Source organism: Salmo salar, chromosome 20, assembly GCF_965601325.2.
Source record: "Salmo salar chromosome 20, fSalSal1, whole genome shotgun sequence".
Classification (NCBI taxonomy): Eukaryota; Metazoa; Chordata; class Actinopteri; order Salmoniformes; family Salmonidae; genus Salmo; species Salmo salar.
Genome location: NC_138310.1, coordinates 91851610 through 91872419, shown reverse-complemented (window position 1 = coordinate 91872419; position 20810 = coordinate 91851610). Strand labels below are relative to the sequence as shown.

At 48.2% G+C, this 20810-nt stretch overlaps 1 protein-coding gene across 3 annotated transcripts in view; it reads right to left on the bottom strand.

Moving 5' to 3' along the window:
• fndc3a (fibronectin type III domain containing 3A) overlaps positions 1-20810 on the bottom strand; it is a 199304-nt gene that overhangs the window by 132986 nt on the left and 45508 nt on the right. Inside the window, exons 1-2 of one of the 3 annotated variants that reach the window (XM_082966820.1) lie at positions 15582-15874; positions 7063-7138 (exon numbers count right to left, since the gene is read on the bottom strand). In XM_082966820.1, the coding sequence (XP_082822946.1) occupies positions 7063-7138; positions 15582-15737 (232 nt within the window). In that variant the 5' untranslated portion in view covers positions 15738-15874. Of the gene's footprint in view, positions 1-7062; positions 7139-15581; positions 15875-20810 lie in introns of those variants that run through there. The other 2 variants (XM_082966819.1, XM_082966821.1) reach the window with 2 other exon arrangements.

Below are 20810 nucleotides of genomic sequence, written 5' to 3'. Positions count from 1 at the left end.
TCTCTCCCCTCCCCCACTCCACCCTCCTCCCCTGACGTCAGTCAGTCCGAGTCCCGTCCGTCAGGCCGAGTCCCGTCAGTCAGGCCGAGTCCCGTCCGTCAGGCCGAGTCCCGTCCGTCAGGCCGAGTCCCGTCCGTCAGGCCGAGTCCCGTCCGTCAGGCCGAGTCCCGTCCGTCAGGCCGAGTCCAGTCAGTCAGGCCGAGTCCCGTCCGTCAGGCCGAGTCCAGTCAGTCAGGCTGGCCCACCTCTAGCTCTAAGTAGAGAAACTAGCCAGAGCACTGAGCTCATCATGGGGGGTGGGAGAGAAGACTGGAATGACGTGTAATGAACAGTGGATCAAACGAAGGAGGGGACGCAGTGGGTCTGGAAGGGGAGATGGAGGAATAGACAGCCTGTCCAGAGCTCTGTTAGAGGGTGAATAGACAGCCTGTCCAGAGCTCTGTTAGAGGGTGAATAGACAGCCTGTCCAGAGCTCTGTTAGAGGGTGAATAGACAGCCTGTCCAGAGCTGTTAAAGAGGGTGAATAGACAGCCTGTCCAGAGCTCTGTTAGAGGGTGAATAGACAGCCTGTCCAGAGCTCTGTTAGAGGGTGAATAGACAGCCTGTCCAGAGAGGGTGAATAGACAGCCTGTCCAGAGCTCTGTTAAAGAGGGTGAATAGACAGCCTGTCCAGAGCTCTGTTAGAGGGTGAATAGACAGCCTGTCCAGAGAGGGTGAATAGACAGCCTGTCCAGAGGCTCTGTTAAAGAGGGTGAATAGACAGCCTGTCCAGAGAGGGTGAATAGACAGCCTGTCCAGAGAGGGTGAATAGACAGCCTGTCCAGAGAGGGTGAATAGACAGCCTGTCCAGAGCTGTTAAAGAGGGTGAATAGACAGCCTGTCCAGAGCTCTGTTAGAGGGTGAATAGACAGCCTGTCCAGAGCTCTGTTAGAGGGTGAATAGACAGCCTGTCCAGAGCTGTTAAAGAGGGTGAATAGACAGCCTGTCCAGAGCTCTGTTAGAGGGTGAATAGACAGCCTGTTCAGAGCTGTTAAAGAGGGTGAATAGACAGCCTGTCCAGAGCTCTGTTAGAGGGTGAATAGACAGCCTGTCCAGAGCTCTGTTAGAGGGTGAATAGACAGCCTGTCCAGAGAGGGTGAATAGACAGCCTGTCCAGAGCTCTGTTAAAGAGGGTGAATAGACAGCCTGTCCAGAGCTCTGTTAGAGGGTGAATAGACAGCCTGTCCAGAGCTGTTAAAGAGGGTGAATAGACAGCCTGTCCAGAGCTGTTAAAGAGGGTGAATAGACAGCCTGTCCAGAGGCTCTGTTAAAGAGGGTGAATAGACAGCCTGTCCAGAGAGGGTGAATAGACAGCCTGTCCAGAGAGGGTGAATAGACAGCCTGTCCAGAGAGGGTGAATAGACAGCCTGTCCAGAGCTGTTAAAGAGGGTGAATAGACAGCCTGTCCAGAGCTACCTACTCTATGTAGGTGTCATAACCAGCCATAAAATAAACGCAATATATGTCACAACAGGTGTAAATATATGGGTCATGACAGGTTATGACCATATTATGACAGGTTGACAAAAGTTAAAATGTCAGCTGTTATGAAATATTATGACATGGCTATGACGCTGGGTGTCACCGTAAAGTGTGTGGGAGCGTTGCTCCGTCAGCGAGGCACCGCTATGCCTCCTTTCCTTTCAGAGTGGCTATTCCTCCACCTACAACCTAATGCTTCAATAAAATCGCCTAAATATTTGTCATTTAACTTTTCAAAACGGATTTACCTTTTATGTGTGGCATAAACACAAACAATCACAAATGTTTTAATCTGATTAGGCTACTTGGGGGGGGAATATTTTTTTTTTTAAATAAATAAAACTCTCCTGTAGGCTACCTGCTCACGTTCCTCCATTCCACTCTAATATCATTCCAGAAATCAAATTATGCACCGGCATCTGTTCTAAAACATCATAATTATAAGAGAGCCTCAGGGAGGGATGTATTTTCTGTTTGCAGAGATTGACATACTTTATATATAGTGTTGAAAACCCAAACCATGAAGCACCCCAGTCTGTAATCAGTTATGTCCCCCCCCCCCAACCAAACCATGAAGAACCTCAGTCTGTAATCAGTTATGTCCCCCCCCCCCCCAACCAAACCATGAAGAACCTCAGTCTGTAATCAGTTATGTCCCCCCCCCCCCAACCAAACCATGAAGCACCCCAGTCTGTAATCAGTTATGTGGAGAACATTAATAATATACATTCTGCTGGGTTTTCCATGCATCGGCAACAGAGAACAGCTACCTCCACTTCGAGGAAAGCAACACTGAAGCATGCTTGAGAGCACCAGCTGTTCCAGATGACTGTAACAGATGTGAGTAAGACCTTTAAACAGGTCAACATCCACAAGGCAGCAGGTCGAGACGGATTACCAGGATGTGTACTCAGAGCATGTGCGGACCAACTGGCAAGTGTCTTCACTGACATTTTCAACATGTCCCTGACCGAGTCTGTAATACCAACATGTTTCAAAGACCACCATAGTCCCTGTGCCCAATTATTACCGTCCCATAGCACTCACGTCAGTAGCAATGAAGTGCTTTGAAAGGCTGGTCATGGCTCACAAAAATGGAACACCTATGTGAGAACGTTGTTCATTGACTACAGCTCAGCATTCAACTAGAGGTCGACCGATTATGATTTTTCACCGTCGATACTGATACCGATTATTGGAGGGCCAAAAAGCCAGTACCCATCAAAATCGGCCGATTTCTTATTTATTTATTTGTAATAATGACAATTACAACAATACTGAATGAACACTTATTTTAACTTAATATAATACATCAATAAAATCAATTTAGCCTCAAATAAATAATGGAACATGTTCAATTTGGTTTAAATAATGCAAAAACAAAGTGTTGGAGAAGAAAGTAAAAGTGCAATATGTGCCATGTAATAAAGCTAACGTTTAAGTTCCTTGATCAGAACATGAGAACATATGAAAGCTGGTGGTTCCTTTTAACATGAGTCTTCAATATTCCCAGGTAAGAAGTTCTAGGTTGTAGTTATTATAGGAATTATAGGATTATTTCTCTCTATACGATTTGTATTTCATATACCTTTGACTATTGGATGTTCTTATAGGCACTTTAGTATTGCCAGTGTAACAGTATAGCTTCCGTCCCTCTCCTCGCTCCTACCTGGGCTCAAACCAGGAACACATCAACAACAGCCACCCTGGAAGCAGCATTACCCACGTAGAGCAAGGGGAACAACTACTCCAAGTCTCAGAGCGAGTGACATTTGAAACGCGATTACTAGCTAGCCATTTCATATTGGTTACACCAGCCTAATCTTGGGAGTTGATAGGCTTGAAGTTATAAACAGCGCAATGCATTGCGAAGGACTTCTGGCAAAACGCACGAAAGTGCTATTTTGAATGAATGCTTACAAGCCTGCTGGTGCCTACCACCGCTCAGTCAGACTGCTCTATCAAATCATAGACTTAATTATAACATAACACACAGAAACACGAGCCTTAGGTCATTAATATGGTCGAATCCTGAAACTATCACGTTTATTCTTTCAGTGAAATACGGAACCATTCTGTATTTTACCTAACGGGTGGCATCCATAAGTCTAAATGTTCCTGTTACATTGCACAACCTTCAATGTTATGTCATAATTACTGGCAAAATTCTGGCAAACTAGTTCGCAACGAGCCAGGCGGCCCAAACTGTTGCATTTACCCTGACTCTGCGTGCAATGAACGGAAGAGAAGTGACAATTTCACCTGGTTAATATTGCCTGCTAACCTGGATTTCATTTAGCTAAATATGCAGGTTTAAAAATATATACTTCTGTGTATTGATTTTAAGAAAGTCATTGATGTTTATGGTTAGGTACAGTCGTGCAACGATTGTGCTTTTTTCGCAAATGCGCTTTTGTTAAATCATCCCCCGTTTGGCGAAGTCGGCTGTGTTTGTTAGGAAGAAATAGTCTTCACAGTTCACAACGAGCCAGGCGGCCCAAACTGCTGCATATACCCTGACTCTGTTGCAAGAGAAGTGACACATTTTCCCTAGTTAAAAGAAATTCATGTTAGCAGGCAATATTAACTAAAGATGCAGGTTTAAAAATATATACTTGTGTATTGATTATAAGAAAGACCTTGATGTTTATGGTTAGGTACACGTTGGAGCAACGACAGTCCTTTTTCGCGAATGCGCACCGCATCGATTATATGCAACGCAGGACAGGCTAGATAAACTAGTAATATCATCAACCATGTGTAGTTAACTAGTGATAATGATTGGTTGATTGTTTTTTTATAAGATAAGTTTAATGCTAGCTAGCAACTTACCTTGGCTTCTTACTGCATTCGCGTAACAGGCAGGCTCCTCGTGGAGTGCAATGTAAAGCAGGTGGTTAGAGCGTTGGACTAGTTAACTTTAAGGTTGCATCCCCAAGCTGACAAGGTAAAAATCTGTCGTTCTGCCCCTGAACAAGGCAGTTAACCCACCGTTCCTAGGCCGTCATTGAAAATAAGAATGTGTTCTTAACTGACTTGCATAGTTAAAAAATATTTATATATAAAAATACAAATATATATATTTTTTAAATTCGGCAAATCGGTGGCCAAAAATACCGATTGTTATGAAAACTTGAAATCGGCCCTAATTAATTGGCCATTCCGATTAATCGGTCGACCTCTACATTCAACACCACAGTGCCCTCAAAGTTCATCACTAAGCTAAGGACTCTGGGACTAAACACCTCCTTCTGCAACTGGATCCTGGACTTCCTGACGGGCCGCCCCCAGGTGATAAGGGTAGTTAGCAACACATCCGCCACTCTGATGCTCAACACTGGAGCTCCCCAGGGGTGCGTCCTCAGTCCCCTCCTGTACTCCCTGTTCCCCACAACTCTAACAACCATAAATAAAGTTTGCCGACGACAACGGTGGTAGGCCTGATAACCGACAACCTATAGAAAAGGTCAGAGACCTGGCAGTGTGGTTCCAGGACAACAACTTCTCCCTCGGGCCTCCCGAGTGGTGAAGCAGCACTGCAGGTCTAGCGGTGTCACTACAGATACGGGTTCGATCCCGGGCTGTGTCGCAGCCGGGTGACCCATGAGGAGACGCACAAATGGCCCAGCATCGTCCAGGTTAGGAGCGGGTTTGGCCGGTCGGGATTCCCTTGTCCCATCGCGCTCTAGCAAGCGAGCAGTGTGTCAAGAAGCAGTGCGGCTTGGCAGGGTCGTGTTTCGGAGGACGCATGGCTCCTCTCCCGAGTCTGTACGGGAGTTGCAGCGATGGGAACAATATGATACCATGAAATTGGGGAGAAGGCTAAAAATAATTTACAAATATTTCTCCCTGAGCATGAGCAAGACAACGGAGCTGGAAAATGAGGGTCAAGCGCACCCCCCCCCCCCCCCAGGTATTGTTGGTTAAGGGCTCGTAAGTATTTCACAGTAAGGTTGTTGTATTCGTGCATGTGACAAATACAATTCGATTTGGTAAACCATTTGATTATGAGACCGGGGGGGGGGGGGGGGGAATCCAAAGTTCTGCGATATATTAATTATAATTAATAGCTTGGTCATAGCTAATTTATAAAGATAAATAATGATACATTACTAGTCTCACTATTAATCTGCAAAAGTCAGCTCAGAGGCTCCATTAGCAGCAATGTTGATTTAGAATGGAAAATAAATGTTAGTGCATTGACTTGTTCCACGAACCCCCCCGAACCCCCCCGAACCACACCGAACCATTTAAAAATAAAACGGATCATTCCTGTATTGTATCGGAACCCATGTATCTAGAAACGTATGGAATCATCTTGAAAGGGAAAGATATACATCCCTAGTGTGTGTGTGTGTGTGTGTGTGTGTGTGTGTGTGCGCACGCATCACAAAGCCTGCCTGCGCTCCTCACACTCCCTGACAGAGCAGAGAAGGATGACTAACAGGGTCTCAGCCACATCTCATTCCAACAGACACAGACTCTGTCGCTATAGTGTGACTGCACTACAAAACACAGAAACACACTGCAATTACAGCAAACAGTGATTTGACATGATGATAGTGTATCAGTACACAGCTCACTCAATCATCTGTCAAATTAAAACAGTCATAGACAGAGATAGAGAGATAGCGAGCCAGAGCGATAGCGAGCCAGAGAGATAGCGAGCGGCCAGAGAGATAGCGATAGCGAGCCAGAGAGATAGCGAGCCAGAGAGATAGCGAGCCAGAGAGATAGCGAGCCAGAGAGATAGCGAGCCAGAGAGATAGCGAGCCAGAGAGATAGATATAGAGATAGCGAGCCAGAGAGATAGATAGAGAGATAGCGAGCCAGAGAGATAGCGAGCGAGATAGCGAGCCAGAGCGATAGCGAGCCAGAGAGATAGCGAGCCAGAGAGATAGCTAGAGCGAGCGAGAGAGATAGATAGAGAGATAGCGAGCAAGAGAGATAGCGAGCCAGAGAGATAGCGAGCCAGAGAGATAGATAGAGAGATAGCGAGCGAGAGAGATAGCGAGCCAGAGAGATAGATATAGCGAGCGAGAGAGATAGATATAGCGAGCGAGCGAGAGAGAGAGATAGATATAGCGAGCGAGAGAGAGAGATAGATATAGCGAGCGAGAGAGATAGCGAGCCAGAGAGATAGCGAGCCAGAGAGATAGATATAGCGAGCGAGAGAGATAGATATAGCGAGTGAGAGAGATAGATAGAGAGATAGCGAGCGAGCGAGAGAGATAGCGAGCCAGAGAGATAGATATAGCGAGCGAGAGAGATAGATATAGCGAGTGAGAGAGATAGCGAGAGAGAGAGATAGCGAGAGAGAGAGATAGCGAGCCAGAGAGATAGTGAGCAAAAGAGCGACACTTGGGAAGTACTGGGTCATGCTCAGGTCGGAACTATCTGTACTGAATAAGTAAATCTTAAAATGTGGTTTCCATTTTTTTTAATTTTTTTTTACATTTGCCCTAATGAACAGAACCGTGAATTAGGCAGCTTGATTAACCCCTTGACCCACTGTAGGGAACTAAAAGCAGGGTGTCTTACCTGTGATACACTGAAACTGACCATCCTCTCGCCGTATAGTGAAGGCCTCACCTGGGTTCACCTGCACCAGGATTACCTGTGGAGAGAAACACATCAAACACCTGTATACTGACATCACCCAGGTGTTCATTCGGCACAACGCGGAAATAAGAAACAACGCAAGACCGTAACGGTGAGGGACTACCTGAACTCGTCCAATGAGAAAACACTTGTTTTGATTTGACTTTTTTTTTTTTATGTTTTTCCACAGTATGGTCCCAATGAACTCGACCCTGTTTACAGACAGGAACAGACAGCCTTATTTACCAGCCATGTTGATCCAACCCTGTTTACAGACAGGAACAGACAGCCTTATTTACCAGCCATGTTGATCCAACCCTGTTTACAGACAGGAACAGACAGCCTTATTTACCAGCCATGTTGATCCAACCCTGTTTACAGACAGGAACAGACAGCCTTATTTACCAGCCATGTTGATCCAACCCTGTTTACAGACAGGAACAGACAGCCTTATTTACCAGCCATGTTGATCCAACCCTGTTTACAGACAGGAACAGACAGCCTTATTTACCAGCCATGTTGATCCAACCCTGTTTACAGACAGGAACAGACAGCCTTATTTACCAGCCATGTTGATCCAACCCTGTTTACAGACAGGAACAGACAGCCTTATTTACCAGCCATGTTGATCCAACCCTGTTTACAGACAGGAACAGACAGCCTTATTTACCAGCCATGTTGATCCAACCCTGTTTACAGACAGGAACAGACAGCCTTATTTACCAGCCATGTTGATCCAACCCTGTTTACAGACAGGAACAGACAGCCTTATTTACCAGCCATGTTGATCCAACCCTGTTTACAGACAGGAACAGACAGCCTTATTTACCAGCCATGTTGATCCAACCCTGTTTACAGACAGGAACAGACAGCCTTATTTACCAGCCATGTTGATCCAACCCTGTTTACAGACAGGAACAGACAGCCTTATTTACCAGCCATGTTGATCCAACCCTGTTTACAGACAGGAACAGACAGCCTTATTTACCAGCCATGTTGATCCAACCCTGTTTACAGACAGGAACAGACAGCCTTATTTACCAGCCATGTTGATCCAACCCTGTTTACAGACAGGAACAGACAGCCTTATTTACCAGCCATGTTGATCCAACCCTGTTTACAGACAGGAACAGACAGCCTTATTTACCAGCCATGTTGATCCAACCCTGTTTACAGACAGGAACAGACAGCCTTATTTACCAGCCATGTTGATCCAACCCTGTTTACAGACAGGAACAGACAGCCTTATTTACCAGCCATGTTGATCCAACCCTGTTTACAGACAGGAACAGACAGCCTTATTTACCAGCCATGTTGATCCAACCCTGTTTACAGACAGGAACAGACAGCCTTATTTACCAGCCATGTTGATCCAACCCTGTTTACAGACAGGAACAGACAGCCTTATTTACCAGCCATGTTGATCCAACCCTGTTTACAGACAGGAACAGACAGCCTTATTTACCAGCCATGTTGATCCAACCCTGTTTACAGACAGGAACAGACAGCCTTATTTACCAGCCATGTTGATCCAACCCTGTTTACAGACAGGAACAGACAGCCTTATTTACCAGCCATGTTGATCCAACCCTGTTTACAGACAGGAACAGACAGCCTTATTTACCAGCCATGTTGATCCAACCCTGTTTACAGACAGGAACAGACAGCCTTATTTACCAGCCATGTTGATCCAACCCTGTTTACAGACAGGAACAGACAGCCTTATTTACCAGCCATGTTGATCCAACCCTGTTTACAGACAGGAACAGACAGCCTTATTTACCAGCCATGTTGATCCAACCCTGTTTACAGACAGGAACAGACAGCCTTATTTACCAGCCATGTTGATCCAACCCTGTTTACAGACAGGAACAGACAGCCTTATTTACCAGCCATGTTGATCCAACCCTGTTTACAGACAGGAACAGACAGCCTTATTTACCAGCCATGTTGATCCAACCCTGTTTACAGACAGGAACAGACAGCCTTATTTACCAGCCATGTTGATCCAACCCTGTTTACAGACAGGAACAGACAGCCTTATTTACCAGCCATGTTGATCCAACCCTGTTTACAGACAGGAACAGACAGCCTTATTTACCAGCCATGTTGATCCAACCCTGTTTACAGACAGGAACAGACAGCCTTATTTACCAGCCATGTTGATCCAACCCTGTTTACAGACAGGAACAGACAGCCTTATTTACCAGCCATGTTGATCCAACCCTGTTTACAGACAGGAACAGACAGCCTTATTTACCAGCCATGTTGATCCAACCCTGTTTACAGACAGGAACAGACAGCCTTATTTACCAGCCATGTTGATCCAACCCTGTTTACAGACAGGAACAGACAGCCTTATTTACCAGCCATGTTGATCCAACCCTGTTTACAGACAGGAACAGACAGCCTTATTTACCAGCCATGTTGATCCAACCCTGTTTACAGACAGGAACAGACAGCCTTATTTACCAGCCATGTTGATCCAACCCTGTTTACAGACAGGAACAGACAGCCTTATTTACCAGCCATGTTGATCCAACCCTGTTTACAGACAGGAACAGACAGCCTTATTTACCAGCCATGCTACATGTGGATTCAAAATATGAGACACTGAAAGCTTCTTCAGATCAGTGACATGTGGGGTTGGGGTGCTATGGGTCTGGTTTCCCCAGACACAGATTAGGCTAAACCTATTTTCCTTGTCTTAGGTCAGTTAGGATCACCACTTTATTTTAAGAATGTGAAATGTCTGAATAATAGCAGATAATTATTTCTTTCAGCTTTTATTTCTTTCATCACATTCCCAGTGGGTCAGAAGTTTACATAAACTCAATTAATATTTGTTAGCATTGCCTTTAAATTGTTTAACTTGGGTCAAACGTTTCGGGTAGCCTTCCACAAGCTTCCCACAATAAGTATGAGTGAATTTTGGCCCATTCCACCTAACATCATTTGAGTCAATTGGAGGTTTACCTGTGGATGTATTTCAAGGCCTACCTTCAAACTCAGTGCCTCTTTGCTTGACATCATGGGGAAATCAAAAGAAATCAGCCAAGACCTCAGAAAATAAATTGTAGACCTCCACAAGTCTGGTTCATCCTTGGGAGCAATTTCCAAAAGCCTGAGGGTACCACATTCATCTGTACAAACAATAGTTCGCAAGTATAAACACCATGGGACCACGCAGCCGTCATACCGCTCAGGAAGGAGACGCATTCTGTCTCCTAGAGATGAACGTACTTTAGTGTGAAAAGTGCAAATCAATCCCAGAACAACAGCAAAGGACCTTGTGAAGATGCTGGAGGAAACAGGTACAAAAGTATCTATATCCACAGTAAAAAGAGTCCTATATCGACATAACCTGAAAGGCCGCTCAGCAAGGAAGAAGCCACTGCTCCAAAACCGCCATAAAAAGCCAGACTACGGTTTGCAACTGCACATGGGGTCAAAGATCGTACTTTTAGGAGAAATGTCCTCTGGTCTGACGAAAGAAAAATAGAACTGTTTGGCCATAATGACCATCGTTATGTTTGGAGGAAAAAGGGGGAGGCTTGCAAGCCGAAGAACACCATCCCAAACGTGAAGCTCGGGGGTGGCAGCATCATGTTGTGGGGGTGCTTTGCTGCAGGACGGACTGGGGCACTTCACAAAATGATAAAATAAATGGCATCATGAGGTAGGGAAATTATGTAGATATATTGAAGCAACATCTCAAGACATCAGTCAGGAAGTTAAAGCTTGGTGACAAATGGATCTTCCAAATGGACAATGACCCCAAGCACACTTCCAAAGTTGTGGCAAAATGGCTTTAGGACAACAAAGTCAAGGTATTGAAGTGGCCATCACAAAGCCCTGACCTCATCCTATAGAAAATATGTCAGCAGAACTGAAAAAGCGTGAACGAGCAAGGAGGCCTACAAACCTGACTCAGTTACACCAGCTCTGTCAGGAGGAATGGGCCAAAATTCACCTAACTTATTGTGGGAAGCTTGTGGAAGGCTACTCAAAACATTTGACCCAAGTTAAACAATTTAAAGGCAATGCTACCAAATACTAATTGAGTGTATGTAAACTTCTGACCCACTGGGAATGTGATTAAAAAAATAAAAGCTGAAATAAATCTCTCTACTATTATTCTGACATTTCGCATTCTTAAAATAAAGTGGTGATCCTAACTGACCTAAAACAGGGAATCTGTACTAGGATTAAAGGATTAAAGAATTGTGAAAAACTGAGTTTAAATGTATTTGGCGTAAGGTGTATGTAAACTTCTGACTTCAACTGTAGATATGATTCTACATGTATTCTGATTTGACACTGCAATATTATTTTTCAACATATTGCTCACTATGGTTGGGTTAAATTAGGCCTCACGAGTGCCACAGCGGTCTAAGGCACTGCATTGCCAGAGGCGTCACGACAGACCCTGGTTCGTTCCCGGGCTGTATCACAACCGGCGGTGATCGGAGTCCCATAGGGCGGCGCACAATTTGCCCAGCGTTGTCCGGGTTAGGGGAGGGTTTCGCCGTCAATTTAAATAAGAATTTGTTCTTAACTGACTTGCCCTAGTTAAATAAAGGTTCAATAAAATGTAAATAAATTAATCTTAGTTTGGTTTGGAGCCAATCTATGTTCGTTTGGAGCTAATCTGGGTTAGGTCAGTTTGGAGCTAATCTGGGTTAGGTCAGTTTGGAGCTAATCTGGGTTAGGTCAGTTTGGAGCTAATCTGGGTTAGGTCAGTTTGGAGCTAATCTGGGTTAGGTCAGTTTGGAGCTAATCTGGGTTAGGTCAGTTTGGAGCTAATCTGGGTTAGGTTAGTTTGGAGCTAATCTGGGTTAGGTTAGTTTGGAGCTAATCTGGGTTAGGTTAGTTTGGAGCTAATCTAGGTTAGGTTAGTTTGGAGCTAATCTAGGTTAGGTTAGTTTGGAGCTAATCTAGGTTAGGTTAGTTTGGAGCTAATCTAGGTTAGGTTAGTTTGGAGCTAATCTAGGTTAGGTTAGTTTGGAGCTAATCTAGGTTAGGTTAGTTTGGAGCTAATCTAGGTTAGGTTAGTTTGGAGCTAATCTAGGTTAGGTTAGTTTGGAGCTAATGTAGGTCAGGTTAGTTTGGAGCTAATCTAGGTTAGGTTAGTTTGGAGCTAATCTAGGTTAGGTTAGTTTGGAGCTAATCTAGGTTAGGTTAGTTTGGAGCTAATCTAGGTTAGGTTAGTTTGGAGCTAATCTAGGTTAGGTTAGTTTGGAGCTAATCTAGGTTAGGTTAGTTTGGAGCTAATCTAGGTTAGGTTAGTTTGGAGCTAATGTAGGTCAGGTTAGTTTGGAGCTAATCTAGGTTAGGTTAGTTTGGAGCTAATGTAGCTTCGGTAAATATAAAATTAAAATCAGACGTGTTGCACCACTTAATTTTAAACACGGATTAGTTCATATAAAGGTTTAAATCAGAGTCATGTGGAGTCGGGCCAGGTTTTAGAACGGTCGTCATGTTTGAATCTTTATTCTACATTAGGTGACGTAACAATACTAGAGCACCTCCGACATTTCCCTATGGAATGACCCGCTGTAAACAGAACGGTGAATTTAGCCCCTCAGACATTTCCCTATGGAATGACCCGCTGTAAACAGAACGGTGAATTTAGCACCTCAGACATTTCCCTATGGAATGACCCGCTGTAAACAGAACGGTGAATTTAGCCCCTCAGACAGTTCCCTATGGAATGACCCGCTGTAAACAGAACGGTGAATTTAGCCCCCTGTCATCTCATTACAGAAAAGGAGGATTCCCTTCTTTCCCACAGCGCTGCTCCATAGCGTTACACTTATCCCCCTCTCTCCACCCCCCCACCCTGACCATTAGACCCATAATGGTGAGCCCAGCATGCACGCACACAGGCATGCAGGACACCGGACTGATAAAAAGAGAATGGGGAGGGGGGGGGGGGGGGTAGATTCAGTTCTGACGTGTGAACAACGTCACTTCGGGCAAGACAGCGGCTGAGGGACTCAGGAAGAGGAGAGGGAGAATATTGGTCTGTTTTGGTCATTATAGGGTTTCTGGTTAAAATGTAGTGCACTATACAGGGAATAGGATACCGTTTTAAGGGTGCAACCTATGACTCAGTCACTCCACTGTCATTTTTATAACACACTGGCTGAGCTCATGACACGTCTCCTCTCTCTCTCTCGCGCTCTCTCTGACGTGTCAAATAAACCCCAGGTCTCAATGTCTGTCTCCTTAAAGCAGCTCAGAGTATCAACTCTGGTCTAGGATCACTTTTTCCTAATATACCTACTACTGTACATACCATTTTCCTTCCAAATGATATACTGCCTACACACACACACCACATATTTATATTGTAGATTTTTTTAATTGTACTCATTGTCATTTAAAAAAAAAAATGTATTTTGTACTTTTGGTGTGTGTGTATTTGCGAGACAATCTACTGTTGGAGCAGGTAACATAAGCACTTCGCTGCACCTGCTGTTAACACCTTGCAAAGCTTTGTGGCCAATAAACTTTGATTTGATTAGAAATCTAAAGAACAAGCTGTTGGGTATTAACACTATCTATCAGACTGAGGTGAAATATGAAGAGATTAGGTGAGATATTGATTAAACTAAAAGAGGAAGCTACAAGCTATAGGCTAACCCTGCAGCCTGGTCATTAAGAAAGGTTTGAGTCTAAAATGGCTCCCTATTCCTGATATCACCTAGTCCAATTCTTTTCATCAGGGCTTATATGGCTGTTTAAAGTAGTGCACTTTACAGTAAATAGGGATCCAACTTAACTAAGCCACTCCCCCCCTCTCCTCTACAAGCCACTCCCCCCCTCTACAAGCCACTCCCCTCTCCTTATATGGCTGTTTAAAGTAGTGTACTTTATAGTAAATAGGGATCCAATTTAGGACATAAACAAAAGCTTCTAGGAGGCTTCCAATTTTCAACTACCCTTACTTCAGATGCTCACGTAAAAGAGAATTTCAGAAGATTTACATTTCAGAAAACAAACTACAGGTCTAGTTTCAATCAGAAGTAAACATTTCAGAAATAAGCATTTTTAATTCCACAACAGCAATCGGAACCACTATGATGGCCAGACGCTACAAGAGGCGTGGCCAAGCAGCATGGATTAATCCATTCAGCCTGTCATCTTCAGATCCACTCCCCTCCATGTTACTTCATTAAAACAACTTAAAGCCACTTCCCCCCCTCTCCCCTGTATAAACCTCTCCCCTCTATAAACCCCCCCCCCTATAAACCTCTCCCCTCTATAAACCTCTCCCCTCTATAAACCTCTCCCCTCTATAAACCTCTCCCCTCTATAAACCCCCCCCCTATAAACCTCTCCCCTCTATAAACCTCTCCCCTCTATAAACCGCTCCCCGCTATAAACCTCTCCCCTCTATAAACCTCTCCCCTCTATAAACCTCTCCCCTCTAAGCCCCGCCCTCTCCCCTCTATAAACCTCTCCCCTCTATAAACCTCTCCCCTCTATAAGCCCCGCCCTCTCCCCTCTATAAACCTCTCCCCTCTATAAACCTCTCCCCTCTATAAGCCCCGCCCTCTCCCCTCTATAAACCTCTCCCCTCTATAAACCTCTCTCCTCTATAAGCCCCGCCCTCTCCCCTCTATAAACCTCTCCCCTCTATAAGCCCCACCCTCTCCCCTCTATAAGCCCACCCTCTCTATAAACCACTCCTCTCCCCGCTATAAGCACCGCCCTCTCCCCTCTATAAACCACTCCCCTCTATAAGCCCCGCCCTCTCCCCTCTATAAACCACTCTCCTCTCCCCGCTATAAGCACCGCCCTCTCCCCTCTATAAACCACTCTCCTCTCCCCGCTATAAGCACCGCCCTCTCCCCGCTATAAACCACTCTCCTCTCCCCTCTATAAGCCCCGCCTTCTCTTTAAACCACTCCCCTCCTCGCTATAAGCCCCGCCCTCTCCTCTATAAACCACTCTCCTCTCCTCGCTATAAGCCCCGCCCTCTCCTCTTTAAACCACTCTCCTCTCCTCGCTATAAGCCCCGCCCTCTCCTCTATAAGCCACTCTCCTCTACTCGCTATAAGCCCCGCCCTCTCCTCTATAAACCACTCCTCTCCTCGCTATAAGCCCTGCCCCTCTATAAGCCACTCCTCTCTCTCCTTATATGGCTGTTTAAAGTAGTGCACTTTACAGTAAATAGGGTTCCAATTTAGGACACAAACAAAAGCTTCTAAGTAAAACAGAATTTCAAAATATTTACATTTCAGAAAACAAATTACAGGTCTGGTTTTAATCAGAAATAAGCATTTTTAATTCCACATGCCAAATCCTCTCGTCTCTCCTCTATAAGCCCGCCCCTCTAAAACCTTGCGATCTTAATCGAGTCTACAAGATACGCTGTAACGCGTGTAATTAGCCTAACTGTGTAGCTGTGTGTGTTCGTTCTGCGTGTCTGGTTAGTTAAGAGACCCTACCTCACTCTTGTGGAGATCTCTGCCATCATAGAAGCTGTGAGTCTCCCAGGGCATAGGGCTCTGTCTGAGACGAAGTATCCTCTCTGTGTCTCCCTGGCTCTGTGTCTGCACTGCATTCAGCATCACCTCCATGTCCACAGACTCACTGCCTTTCATGAACTCAGCTCAGACTGAGATGGACTACCCCCTTTCACTGCCTGCCACAGTGTGTCACACACACGGCCGCTCACGGTGTCACGCACACAGATGTTGTTCACACGCCCACACAGGCAAGCAGCGACAGTGAGAGCGTGATAGGAGGGTCTGGGTAGGTGGCTAATTGAATCAAAGTCAAGGCCCTCCCCATTGGTGGGGGGAGGGGGGGGGGGGGGGGTCCATGACGCGTGTGTGTTTGTTTGCTTTCTACTTCCCGTGTGAAGCTACCAGCTGGCTTTCTTTCCCACCAACATCACTCCCTACCACCTCCCTACCCTACAATCCTTTCACCAATGACAGCACAGTCCACACCTCTCATCTCACGAACGACAACACTCAGCCTCCTCTCCCTCCCTCCATCCTCCCAAATCTCCCTCTCTCTCGGTAGCCCTCTCTGTCTCTGTCTCTCTGGGTAGCCCCTCTCTGTCTCTCTCTCTCTGGGTAGCCCTCTCTGTCTCCCTGGGTAGCCCTCTCTGTCTCTCTCTCTCTCTCTCTTACGGTAACCCTCTCTCTCTCTCTCTCTCTTACGGTAACCCTCTCTCTCTTACGGTAACCCTCTCCCTCTCTCTTACGGTAACCCTCTCTCTCTCTCTCTCTCTCTCTCTCTCTCTTACGGTAACCCTCTCTCTCTTACGGTAACCCTCTCTCTCTTACGGTAACCCTCTCTCTCTCTCTCTCTTACGGTAACCCTCTCTCTCTTACGGTAACCCTCTCTCTCTTACGGTAACCCTCTCTCTCTTACGGTAACCCTCTCTCTCTTACGGTAACCCTCTCTCTCTTACGGTAACCCTCTCTCTCTCTCTCTCTTACGGTAACCCTCTCTCTCTTACGGTAACCCTCTCTCTCTCTCTTACGGTAACCCTCTCTCTCTTACGGTAACCCTCTCTCTCTTACGGTAACCCTCTCTCTCTTACGGTAACCCTCTCTCTCTTACGGTAACCCTCTCTCCCTCTCTCTCTCTCTCTCTTACGGTAACCCCCTCTCCCTCTCTCTCTTACGGTAACCCTCTCTCTCTCTCTCTCTTACGGTAACCCCCTCTCCCTCTCTCTCTTACGGTAACCCCCTCTCTCTCTCTCTCTCTCTCTTACGGTAACCCCCTCTCCCTCTCTCTCTTACGGTAACCCTCTCTCTCTCTCTCTTACGGTAACCCTCTCTCCCTCTCTCTCTTACGGTAACCCCCTCTCTCTCTCTCTCTCTCTCTTACGGTAACCCCCTCTCCCTCTCTCTCTCTCTCTTACGGTAACCCCCTCTCTCTCTCTCTCTCTCTCTTACGGTAACCCCCTCTCTCTCTCCCTCTCTCTCTCTCTCTACGGTAACCCCCTCTCCCTCTCTCTCTTACGGTAACCCTCTCTCTCTTACGGTAACCCTCTCTCTCTCTCTCTCTTACGGTAACCCTCTCTCTCTCTCTCTCTCTCTCTCTCTTACGGTAACCCCCTCTCTCTCTCTCTCTCTCTTACGGTAACCCTCTCTCTCTCTCTCTCTCTTACGGTAACCCCTCTCTCTCTCTCTCTCTCTCTCTCTCTCTTACGGTAACCCCCTCTCCTCTCTCTCTTACGGTAACCCCTCTCTCTCTCTCTCTTACGGTAACCCCCTCTCTCTCTCTCTCTTACGGTAACCCCCTCTCCCTCTCTCTCTTACGGTAACCCCCTCTCTCTCTCTCTCTTACGGTAACCCTCTCTCTCTTCCTCTCTCTCTCTCTCTCTCTCTTACGGTAACCCCCCCCCTCTCTCTCTCTTACGGTAACCCCCCCCCTCTCTCTCTCTGTAGCCCTCTGTGTGTGTCTCTCTCTTACGGTAACCCCCCCCCTCTCTCTCTTACGGTAACCCCCCCCCTCTCTCTCTTACGGTAACCCCCCCTCTCTCTCTCTCTGTAGCCCTCTGTGTGTGTCTTACTTACTGTTGCCCGCATCTCTCTCATTCAGGCGACGCTGTTCTCACGATCACAGCAAGAAAAAAAAGGATGACCGACCCCCGGGCAGCACTCCAGGGTCTCAGAGACCCTCTCCTCTCCCACCTCACCCAGCCTTCATCACCTGCGACACCGCCACATCGGGCCTCAGCGAACCTAGACTCCTGTCCTCGTTTAACTCCCTCCACGGACCCCCCCGCCCCCCCCCCCTTCACACCGAGCCCAGGGAAGAGAAGCCCCTGCCAGGGAGAGGACTGGTGCAGCAGCAGGGGGGCTGTGATGGGGGCAGATGGATGGATGGACGGACCAGGTTTTCTGGCTTGGTTTCTGCTCAGCGCTGGCTGGCTCCTTGGGAGGTAAATCTCTCTATCTGTATAGCGTAGCTACGGCTGTAGAGTTAGTGCTCACAGAAGGTCTCTATCGTGGCGTGATGCCCCATGTTTGTTTGCACAGACAGTACCCTGCTCGGCTCTGCCTCCTCTGTGGCGCTTTCTCTCCCCCCCCCTCCCCTCCCTCCCCCCCCCCCCCCCAGCCTCCCTTTCTCTTGCCTCAGGCTCCAGCACAGCAGCCCGTCTCCACGGTAACCCCTTCAACAAATAAGTCGCGGTGATGTCCGATCACCACAACCGTTAGAGAGTGAAAACGACAGATTCCGCCCAGGCAGCGCCCGCTCCGCTGTCCTCTGTTCTACGGTAGAGAGGGGAGAGGGAGAGGAGGATGACAACGAGGATAGAGAGGAGATTCTTAGATGGTACAACGGGATAAGGGCTCCTGAATTTTCTCTTGATATCCCTCGCTCTCTCCCTCTCTGCGTGTTACAGGGTTTTCTTCCTTCCTCCCCCCAATCCCTCGCTTGCTTCCTCCCCCCAATCCCTCGCTTGCTTGCTTCCTCCCTCCCTCCCTCGCTTGCTTCCTCCCTCCCTCCCTCGCTTGCTTCCTCCCTCCCTCCCTCGCTTGCTTCCTCCCTCCCTCCCTCGCCTGCTTCCTCCCTTGCTTCCTCCCCCGCTTCCTCCCCCCACTCCCTTGCTTCCTCCCTCCCTTGCTTCCTCCCCCCCTTGCTTCCTCCCCCCACTCCCTCCCTCCCTCCCTTGCTTCCTCCCCCCACTCCCTCCCTCCCTTGCTTCCTCCCTCCCTTGCTTCCTCCCCCCACTCGCTCCCTCCCCCCCTTGCTTCCTCCCCCCCCTTGCTTCCTCCCTCCCTTGCTTCCTCCCTCCCTTGCTTCCTCCCCCCACTCCCTCCCTCCCTCCCTTGCTTCCTCCCCCCACTCCCTCCCTCCCTCCCTTGCTTCCTCCCTGTCTGTCTGTTAGTGACTGCGCCTGCGTGTCTGCTACTCCACGGCTCGCTTTGTTATGTGGTTTCATTTATACCCTTTAAAATAAATAAATTTATAAATTAATTGACAACCCTGCTCTACACACCAATCAGGGGGCTCCTTTGTTCAGCCGGACTTCACCGCGACAACCGTGGCGTAAAGGAACTGAGCGGAGCGAACGACCCACAGCCTGACATGCACAACACTACGCCCCATTCCTCTGTTCCCTCCCTCCTCCTTTCTATCCATCTCTGCATCCCACCTTCCCCCCCCCTCGCTCTCCCATTCACAGAGCAAAACACCGTACACCTTCTATTAATAACATGACTGATGTGTGAGGAGACGAGGCGGCGGGAGGTCGCTGGAGGAGACGAGGCGGCGGGGGGGTGGGGGTCGCTGGAGGAGACGAGGCGGCGGGGGGGGGGGGGGGGTCGCTAGAGGAGACGAGGCGGCGGGAGGTCGCTGGAGGAGACGAGGCGGCGTGGGGGTGGGGGTCGCTGGAGGAGACGAGGCGGCGGGGGGGGGGGGGGGTCGCTAGAGGAGACGAGGCGGCGGAGAGGTCGCTGGAGGAGACGAGGCGGCGGGGGGGGTGGGGGTCGCTGGAGGAGACGAGGCGGCGGGGGGGTCGCTAGAGGAGACGAGGCGGCGGGGGGGGGGGGGGGGGGGTCGCTAGAGGAGACGAGGCGGCGGGGGGGGGGGGGGGTCGCTAGAGGAGACGAGGGGAGGTCGCTAGAGGAGACGAGGCGGCGGGAGGTCGCTAGAGGAGACGAGGCGACGGGGGGGGGGGGGGTGGGGGGGGGGGTCGCTAGAGGAGACGAGGCGGGGGGGAGGTCGCTAGAGGAGACGAGGCGGCGGGAGGTCGCTAGAGGAGACGAGGCGGCGGGAGGTCGCTGTTACGCGTTACGGTGTCAGTGTGGTGGGACCATTTCAGGCCCTCGGTGATGTGCCAAGGAGCTTTTTGACCCCTCTCCCGTCGATGTCTCATGTCCATGCTTTATGAATAGAATCCTACTACTTTCGACCAGGGCCCATAACGCTAACATCATTCATATGAGCCTCATAAATCTCTATGAGACATGACCACCGCTGTGCCATTGACAGACTAAACAAACATCTGAATTAAAATAAGATTTGGACTAGTAGTGTACACCATCTATGCCTATTTGGTGTTAAGCATCTCCTTATTATTGTCTTTAACAGAGTTAACCGTAAAGTTCACAGCTTTTTCTTCTTAAACCCCCAGAACCAGAGGGTGAAAAATTAACCATCAGAAGTTCAGACCATGAAACAGCTTCTTCCCCCCAACAAAACAAATGACTCCAGGCAGCTTTCAGTCAGAGCCAGCACTAAGCACATATCTAGCTAGCGTCAGTCAGCTACCCGCCGCTCCTCTAGCTAGCGTCAGTCAGCTACCCGCCGCTCCTCTAGCTAGCTAGTCAGTCAGCTACCCGCCGCTCCTCTAGCTAGCTAGTCAGTCAGCTACCCGCCGCTCCTCTAGCTAGTCAGTCAGCTACCCGCCGCTCCTCTAGCTAGCGTCAGTCAGCTACCCGCCGCTCCTCTAGCTAGCGTCAGTCAGCTACCCGCCGCTCCTCTAGCTAGCGTCAGTCAGCTACCCGCCGCTCCTCTAGCTAGTCAGTCAGCTACCCGCCGCTCCTCTAGCTAGCGTCAGTCAGCTACCCGCCGCTCCTCTAGCTAGCGTCAGTCAGCTACCCGCCGCTCCTCTAGCTAGCTAGTCAGTCAGCTACCCGCCGCTCCTCTAGCTAGCTAGTCAGTCAGCTACCCGCCGCTCCTCTAGCTAGCTAGTCAGTCAGCTA